Raw genomic sequence first — 9840 nt, forward strand, 5'->3', positions numbered from 1 at the left:
GATATTAGGTCTATATATAGATATTTATCTATATATAATGAAATTTATTATATAGAGAGATAAAAGGTTCTGCAGACATGCAAAAACGTGTGCGTGTGTGTATGTTTATATGTATGAACGACACATTCTATGGACTGTTATATAATTGTGAGGCCAAAGAATTAAGGCTTCTATATGAACAAACACAATCTTTTAATTTTCCCATCAAGCTAAAAATGTACCAACTAACCCACTTCTTTTCTTTTACTAGAAATGACTACCCCAAACAAGACACCACCTGGTGCTGATCCAAAGCAGTTAGAAAGGACTGGTACTGTTAGAGAAATAGGCTCACAAGCAGTTTGGTCTCTTTCATCCTGTAAGCCAGGTAAAATCACAACAAATTATGTAAAAAACTGAATGTGCATTTTTCTTCTTAGAATATATAATATTTTATGTTTTGATAAGATGACATATATACAAAGTGTAGCAGCAGAACTGCTATAGTGTAAGCTTTGTAAGTAGCCACTACAAATAATTTTGGCCTACTCTGATACAGTATAAAAGTTATAACTATCAGAGAATCCTACGATGAAAGAATATCTCATATTACCAAAATTAATCTTTCACTGATTTTATACTAAACTGGATTTTTACTTGCACAGTGAACAGTCTAAACCATGTGAACAGAAACATGTCTGGCACTCTGTAATTGTTTCTATGCTTCAGCATTTTGCCTGGGTATCTTTTATTTTTAACTTACGATAAAAAAAGAAGCAGCTGGGCATTGGACAATGTTTTGTCCAAACTTTGTGCGGACTTGGCCATTGCCTAGTTGTGCCAGTGTAGCTCCCTAAGATACTGCAAGTAAGTGAAACTATTGTAAATGGTCGTGAGGTGCAGTTAATTATAGTTTATATCTGCTCAAAATATCTGAAAATCTGTGTTCTTTCTGTTCGAGGTGGTTGAGTTGCTCTTTCAGAAGCATCTGTGGGATTTGATCTGGTATCTTGCTGCAGCCTAGTGCCAGTTATCCCTTTATGTCACAGTATTGTGCTAAAGCTGAACATCTTTGGTCTGGTATCTTACTCTGAGAAAAATACATTATTTAGTTGCTTCAAATAGAGTGAAAGTATTTTTTTCATTTCAGATTGATCTTCAGCTGCTGAATTAAAACTGCAGTTAATGTATGCAAACAACAAAAGGATGTGATTAGTAAAAAGATAATGAGGGAACAGGAAAATAAAGATTTGGAGTTTTCTTCAAATGTGACAACATTAGTTTTCAGGAATTCTGGTTTTGGCATCTATTGCAAGTTCTAGCTCTTAACTTGAAAAAGTAAAATTATTTCAGGAGACTACTTGAAAAGAAAATCGTAGAATCATAGAATGATTTGGGTTGGAAGGGACCTTAGAGGTTGCTTAAAGCCCTGTTCAACCTGACCTTGAACACTTCCAGGGAGGGGACATCCACAGCTGCTCTGGGCAACCTGTTCCTGAATGGTCTCTGCTAATGGTTTTCCTTTAGTTCAGCAGTTCGGTTGTAGAGTAGGTGGAAAGCCTAACCACTAAGTATTGTTCTTGCAATTAGTGAGAATTACTACTTAACCATTTGGAATTCCAGGACATATTGAATGGTTTCAAAACCCACAGACTTCAGTAGGAGGTAAGACTGTAAAGAGACTTTAGTACTGAGCTTTGACTGATTCTTCTGTTTGTTTTGTGTCACGACTTGGATATTTCCTTATATGATATAATTTAGGATATGTACTTTAGTTTTTAACAGTTGTAGGAAAGTCCACATCACAGAAATGGGATACTCAAGACTATGACCTTTTCTTTTTCTTAGGATTTGGAGTGGATCAGTTACGAGATGATAATCTAGAAACTTACTGGCAGTCAGATGGATCACAGCCTCATTTGGTGAACATCCAATTTAGGTATTAAAAATTACTTTGTATGGGTTAGGGTGTTTTGTATAGCTTTGTATTGATTACTGTTCACCAAGGGAAGAATTTTGGAAGTGTAAGTATGCTGCGTTAATCTGTTTACCAACTAGCAAGAAGCCAGTTAGCATTTATAATAATGAGATTATCAAATGTTATGGCTACTAAATTTTAAATAAGCAACAAAAGGAATGTTTGCATTATGTCATTTGTAACAGTTTCACGTGTACCTACTAAAGGTGACACTTTTATCCTGACTTTGAGTGTAATTTAAAGGGCAGATCACTATTTTTTTAAAGTAATCCTGTTTGGTTTAACAACTGATTGAGAGCTGTTTTCCTAGTCTGTTCTGCTGATAGACAAGACAGCCTTTAGGATGCTTTCAGTTATTTTTCTTTCCAGACTCTTAAGCTGAGGTTAGATCTTTGTCAGCTTTTTTTACTTGCTTTCTGGGTAACCCTTTGGTATAGTAACAGAGCCTCTATTTGATAAGCTAAACATAGGCTTCATCATTTAACAAGTGCTTATTTGACATCTTGGCCTTTTGTTACATTTCTTGGTATACTGACACTTCTGAAGGCGGACAAAGGAGAACAATGAAAATCGACTCTGTGTGCATAACTCCATGCAGAAGAACACCAAATTGCTTTAACAGCGGGGTTCCTCTAAATCAGGAGACACACTTGTATTTAGTTTTAGAACATTTAAATCCTTCATTATTACAGAGTAGCAAACTTAGCCTGAATGTTTTTCTTTAGGATGCTTATATAGCTTATTTTGCTTTTTGCAGAAGAAAAACAACAGTGAAGACGTTATGCATTTATGCGGACTACAAATCTGATGAAAGTTACACTCCAAGCAAAATCTCTGTCAGAGTAGGAAATAATTTTCATAATCTCCAGGAAATCCGGGTAAGTCAGTGATGTGTTTCTGTCTTAATACAGCCCTCTCTCATTAGGGCATCTGATGTAGTAAAATTGTTCTTGGAGATAAAATATGGCATTGTGCTTGGAGTGGGAAAATGGCTGGGTTTATTTTGGTGTTTGCTTTTACTTTTTATCTTGTAAATTCACAAGGCTGGTTTCTGTTTTCAGTCAGACTCAACTACTAACATGGTTATAACATACTTGATACATAGATCCTGTCATGGAATAAAGAGTGGGGTTTTCCAGAACAGGACTGTTTAGAATTTGTTAAACTTTGATCTCACATAAAATATCTGAAAACTTTATGCACTGTATACTTCAAAAGGAAAACTTAGCTTTTTAATACTTGCATTTTTAGGCTTAACTTGAATTCATGCCTTTTTATTTTTTTTCTCTTCCCCTTCATGTATGGGTGGCTCAGCTACTGAGTCTCACTAGGAATTAAAACTTAAAACTACAGGCTTTAGTTGTGGCTGTGTATAGTCTATGTTTGGAGTCTGGATTTATTTTTTGGGAAGCTGCAGGCACTCTTATTAACCTAATTAACTAAATTTATTAACTAGCCAGTAATATATGATTCAAAGTTCACTTTGAAACCTTGGCAAAAAGAAATTGGGACACAAGGCCTGATCATCAGTTATGCAAATATTCCTTTCTATTCAACTAGTTAGAGAATCTTCATATGGGTGAGAATCTTATGTACTTGCTAGTAGCTGACTCTAGCCACTACTGATGGTGAGAGTTAGGGGAATTGCAACACTAACTTTTCCAAAATCATGTATAAAGCAAGATACCAGTTAAATTTGGAAGTAAATTACAGTCAGATTTGTTCTTTTGAGTGTATTTTCTGATCTTTTGCAATGTTTTTTTTTAATCTTGGACAGTTGCTGCGATGTAGAAATTTTGGAAGGGATGCAGTATATTTGTTTTTAACCATATGATGCAGAATCCAATTTCTATTTTTGTAGACAGGACACTTGATGCTTAAGACTTCAAATTGGATGTAGATTTGTAGTGCTTTTTAAATGTTTTTATTTACAAAAGTAAAATACAGTGTCAGTAAAAGTAATAGTCAAACCCAGTGTTTTCTCATAGTGACACTTCTAGCCAGGAGAGTTTCTTTGATGGAACAAGGGAGATCAGATTTGAGTTGCTTTAACTGCTTAGTTTTGCTTGCCTTTAGGTAAGTAGTAAAAGCAGATTTTAAAATAATCCATGATCTTTGTACAAGTCCACCTTGTAAAATAATAAGGTTACTCATGAGGAGGTATCTCTGCTAATTTTGAGTTACCAAAGTATCATGTTTGAGATTTCTCTTCTCTGGAGCTCAGCAGCTGCTGAGATGGTTTAACATATTTCCCTTATATGGGAGGTATTACAATAACAGAATGATTAGAATGATGAGAAAAGGGAGCTGCTAAATAGTGGACTGAATTTTTACTTTTGGTATTTTTATTGGTTTTGCTTTATTTTTCAGTGTTTGAAGTTCCAACAAGAACAGCTTAGAAGTAGAAGGTTGTAGAGACAGTAGAAATAGAAAGTGTAGTAAACATGTAGGCTTCTGTTACGTTGATGCTATGTATCTGTCTATATCCTTGCAATGATTTGTGACGTTCTCTCAAGTTTTGAACTATACTTTTATCCTAAATCTTAAATGGATGGATCTTGCACTCTTTTACTTTAAAAAAAAATATTCTTTTGAAAATAAATGAATCGTCATATTACTGGGATTCGCAGACTGTAACGTAAGAGCAGCTGCAGCTTTTCTGTTAGGTTCTAGGTCTCTTTTCCGGACGTCCACGAGATGTCACTGTTGTCCTTAATTAGCAGTTGGGTTTTGTGCTTGTAGTCTACTTATCCACTAAGTTATGATTCTTTCATAATAATGTTTTGTGCAGCATTATACTTATAATCACAATAACTTGTTTCTTTTACAGTGGTAAACTTCCATTTTTGAAGGTATATGTGTTATTAAAGCTCTATGAAAACAGTAAAATGTATAATAACCATGTTAGTCTTCAGCAGTTTCTCAGGCAGTATTTCTTTAGGTTTTATTGCTTGCTAAACACAGGATTCTATACATAATGTGTTTGGTTATAAAAAGACACTTCTAAGTGAAACAAGTTACTAATATCTTTTATAGTATATTAATATCACTGTAGTGTGTTGCATGAGAGCAGTAATCCTTATGCGTACCATGTGCTCATTTGTCTTTTTTTACTTCAAAACAGAAGAAAATATGGCCACGCTGCTTACTAATGAGATACAATACTTAGGTGCAGTAAAATAGTAGTGACGAAATTTGCTACTGAAATGTTAAATATTGCTATCAATTTCCATATTTCCTAAATTGCTTGATATTCAGAAGGTGTTTCATATTTTTTTTTTCTGTTCTGAAGCTTTCTCTTCAGCTTCTCAGACACATAGGCAGGCTATTAAAGCAGTGTGAAATGTTATGAGATCTTTAGAGAAATGTGCTTAATTATACAATGATTCCATTGGTTTCTGGACTGATTAACTAGGTGGAAAATCCAGCTAAATAATTTTATATTTTTCCATGGTTGCTTGCCCAGTTCATAGTGTCTAACAGAAGTCCTAGGATGCCTCAATGTGTTTTCTTCCTAATGCTGAAATTTTCAAAACAATGCAATGTGCTGTTAGGCTAGCTTTTATCACTAATATGAAATTAGCTTTAGTTTGTGGTCTAGTATGTACGCATATCCTTTTTGTAACCTAAGGTGAAATTATATTCTGAATAACAGGTTTTTTCCATATTAGAAAAAGTAATTTTTACCCCATTCTGTGGGTGAGAACAGCCGTCATAATCTGGCAGTATTATTCCCTTGCTCAGCTGGAGGAACTACTGTTGAGATCTGTGCAGTAAGCTGCCTCCTCTGACTTAAGTGCCTTTTTTTCATACCTGTCAAATTTGGAGAGAAATATTTTCCTTCTTCCTGACTCGAGACTTCTCCCACATAATGGTGCAAACAGTCTGAATGGACAAGGTGGTTCAGGGAGGCATTTTTGGAACAGCATCCAGGCTTGAGTATGTGATTTAAGTGATTATACTTTCTCACGATATGAAAATAACCCGCTGCAAAGGATCTGTGTGAAATGTTGGCTGCAAGAGATTTCTTGTCTCTTCAAATAATGCTTACCTACTTGATGCCTTTGTACCTCTCCAAGACATTTAGTTTATCAGTAGTTCACCTTACTGTATAAAGATTGCTACGATGTGAAGTGCAGGGAGGATTTGAGGTTATATTCACCTAGTAGTTTCAATGGCTTCTGCTGTCAGCCTATAATGTAGGGACTTTGCACAGCAAAGCAAGATACCTGTAAACTCTTGTATTAGCCAGTTCTACATCTTCCGATACGCTCTGAGGAAGGTGTGGAGTGTCTGAGGACGCTCTGGGAAGGTGTGAGTCAGGCTTTCTGAAAACAGTTACTTCTCACATTAATTCACATCTGAGAAGCGACTGGTATTTAATCCCAAAATTAAAGTTGCTTTAAAAGGTAGAACTCCTCTAGAAAGAGACAGTCTTCTGTTCTGCTATGCGCTATAGAGGACTCAAACACAGAATGTGGCATGTATGTCTTGACTGTAACTAGGTAAGATGCAACTAGACAGGTATAATTTGCTTCCTATTCCAGCAGGAGTTAGTTCTTCCAGCACACTTTTTGGACTTTCCCCATGATTTTTGGGGTAGGATGTTTTTCATTTAGTTGTTTGTGTAGTTCAGGGAAACTGGTAAGCTTTGTGATAGGAATGAACCATTGCTAGTGTATGGCATTGCTATGTGTTCATGGCTTTCAAATTGCTTAAGGATAGTAATAATCCAGAGGGCAGATAAGATGAATTAATGTTTAGGACTGGAAGGGAAATACCCCATTGGAGATGGGGACAGGAAGCCGCTGGCTGTGAATGTGCTGTCTTTATGCAGTAGGGTAAATCTGCAGATAGCATCATGGCTTTGTGTAACATAGGTAAGTGAAATGTTTGCTCTTTTCTTCTTTTGGAAGCCATGCAGTCTGAAGCAATGGTGCTGGAGCAGGGTAACTCCTGTGGTTAACAACCTTTATTAGGCATGCAGTGATCTGTCATTGGGCAGCAATGGCTACGTAGCCCTAATGTGACGAAAAGACACTTTGTCACTGGAGGTCCACTGTAGCAGACTTAGCATCAAAGAATGATACTGAGTATTAAACATTGCTTTGGAAGAGGCCTGCTTTAGCTCAGTTGCTGTATGCTTTCCTCCTGGAACAAAAGCCTACTTAACCTTTTAAGCAGGACTTGATTCTAAAGGTGCCTTTGAACACTGGGTGTAAGCCTTGTTATCTTAATATGTCTTTGCTAGCAACACCCCTAGTCCTCTGTTTTAGCTTTTTGTTGTCTTTTGTTGAATTGCTGTCTATTTCGTTTTCAGTTTGTTTTCTAGCCTTTTTGGTCTTGCTTTGGTGTTTTGTAGCCAAGTGCTCCAGGGCTGTAGCAAGACAGCAGCCTCCCTGATGGCACGGCATTGTGACCAAGCACCACGGACAGGGCCACTTCTTCACTGTTTTAAGAGCTTCGGCACCAGTGCAGGGAATTCTCAACCACAGGAGCTTCTCTTACAGAGAAGTCTGACCCTATTGTAATCTCTTTACTCCTACAGTGTCCAGTGATTGTAGTGCAGAGGCTGGACTTTTCTAGACCTTTTCTGAAACTCACCAGCTAGTAATCTCAACCTGTTTTCTGCCTGTGGAATAAACTTAGCTGCTGAGGAACAAGGAGATAGTAACATGTCATAGGACTGCAGCAAGCTATTGAATCAAGAAAATGTAGTGTTTCTGAGTCTGATCAGACATTTCTAAGGTGCATTTTAAACTGCTTTCTTCTGAAGATGAAGTACTGAGTTGTTACTGCCTTATTTAGATTCCTGACTAGACTTCAGGTACTTTGGTTAGAAACCCTTCCTCTGTGTTCTTTCTTACATGTAAGAAAAGAAGCATTTCTAATCCCCAATTTTTTCTTGGATTCAGAGTATTAATTAAAAATACTTAATCTGCTTTCTACAAGCTACACTTAATGCTAAGAAAAGACTGAGTAAGCTTTAGTTTTATAGAATTTCAAACTGTAGTCTTTCTTGTCTGTCTGTAAGATGCTTTGCAGATGAGGTCATCACATCAGCTTGCTGTTTTGCTAGTTAGATATGGATTTAGTTCATCAGGGTGCAGATAGTATCTTTTCATTACATCTAAAATTTACCAGTACTGGAAGTCTGCAAAGCACAGGAGGTGCATGACCATGGGTAATTTGTTAGTTATTAAGCTTTGTGATTGAAGTCAATGGTAGGAGTCAAGTTTAGGAAACAGGGTTATTTCCGTTTGATGCAGTTGGTGCTCCTCATTTCCACTTTCCAGCAGAGAAAGTATTTTGTAGATCACTAACTGAGACGTTCACATGAAGCCCTCTTTGCAGAAGAAAGGCTAACTTAATGGCATTACATCACTGTTCCTTGCAAATGTCATCATCTCCGTAGATGATTGACCTGCTCATCATTTCTATGCTTATGTAAATCGAGTATTATATGCTTCAAAGTGCGGAAAGTATGAACATTATGATTGCAGTTTTCCTACTTTTTATACCCTGTAATGGTAATACATCAGAACAGCTTACTGTGTAATCATGAGAAATGCAGTTACTGAAATAACCTTTTGTGCATATAAGGTGTGTGTGTACAAACTGTGAGATCCGCATTAGATCTAGAAGAAATCAGAAGAAGGGAGGATTATTTTGGTCTACCTTTCATAAAATTGTTAAGCATTTTATGTTACATTGATATTTTAAGAGAAAGAAACATCTCTTTTGTTGGATTTTAAAGAAAAAAGAGGAAAACTAAACATTGCTTTTGTGCTGTGGCATACGTTGCATGTAGAAATATATTTTTCCTTGTTTTGTATCCCAGCATTCAAAACTGAATCTTTTTGAAGAAACCTTTTCTTTCCACAGAGGGACTCAATTAGGCAAGGGTACATTAAAGAGGCCCTGTATTTTTACTACTGTCAGTCTGACTTTACCTTCTGAATCAGATGAAAAGCCATGTGAAAGAAAGTGGCAACAGCTCCATGGAAGGCAGGAACTTGATGAAGTACAGAGCTTTCCTCAGGGGAACTCAAATATAGGCTAGGAACTGATCGAAGCAAAAAAAATTTACATATATGTGAAAGCCTATCCTGGGATTATAACCCTTTTTGTGATTCTTGGATCTAAGTTCTGCCAGGGCAAAGGAATGAGAAAATGTGTATGATTTTTCATGTAAAAGTGAAAGATCTTCTCTTTCCACTGCCAATGAGAAAAGGCAAGATAACTTATTAACCAATTTGACATCAGTCATTTACGTTATGCTGTGTAATACCTGTTTTGTAATATTTGGTTACATAGCTTCATTGCTTTTCTGTTCTTTAAGTTCTAGGAGGAGGATTTGAAGGGATTCCTTAAAAACCATGTTCTTTAGATACTTCTATAAATATCTTTCTTGTTTGGATGGCTTAAAACTCCAGATTATAAAAAAAAAAAAGTGCTATGAATGCAGGGAAGCTGCCCTCTAATATGATGGGGGAATTTTTCATGGGCTTTGATGTAAGCCTCCACCAGTGTATTCTGATTACAACACTATAAACTATAAAATTCCAGTGTACTAATAGACTGCCCCCTTTACCATTCCTAAATAGTACAAATGAAGGATCTCTTCTTTGCAAGAAGATTCTGTATGAAGGGTGAAGGGAGTACAGGGGTACATGCATGTGGTAATAAAAGTTCTGTGAAACTATGGTCTGCCACTTTTCTGCTTTGCATGTTTTGCCAGTGGCATAGCCATGCTGCTGACCTACAAAAATTCTGGAGCTCTGGAATAGTCCTTTGTGTGTGTGTGGTTTGTTTTGTTTTGGTTTTTTTTCTCTAACTCTACCAATTTCTGCAGCTGATTTCTACACCTCCCAGCCCCCCCC

General features: G+C 36.5%; 1 protein-coding gene across 1 annotated transcript in view; it reads left to right on the forward strand.

Annotated features, from left to right (window-relative positions):
- The first annotated feature begins 252 nt into the window (after positions 1–252).
- ANAPC10 (anaphase promoting complex subunit 10) overlaps positions 253–9840 on the forward strand; it is a 30715-nt gene continuing 21127 nt past the window's right edge. The window contains exons 1-3 of the mRNA XM_010187208.1: positions 253–367; positions 1828–1918; positions 2715–2835. Of these exons, the coding sequence (XP_010185510.1) occupies positions 253–367; positions 1828–1918; positions 2715–2835 (327 nt within the window). The remainder of the gene's footprint in view (positions 368–1827; positions 1919–2714; positions 2836–9840) is intronic.

This window comes from Mesitornis unicolor, unplaced genomic scaffold (genome assembly GCF_000695765.1).
Source record: "Mesitornis unicolor isolate BGI_N332 unplaced genomic scaffold, ASM69576v1 scaffold2126, whole genome shotgun sequence".
In the NCBI taxonomy this organism is placed as follows: Eukaryota; Metazoa; Chordata; class Aves; order Mesitornithiformes; family Mesitornithidae; genus Mesitornis; species Mesitornis unicolor.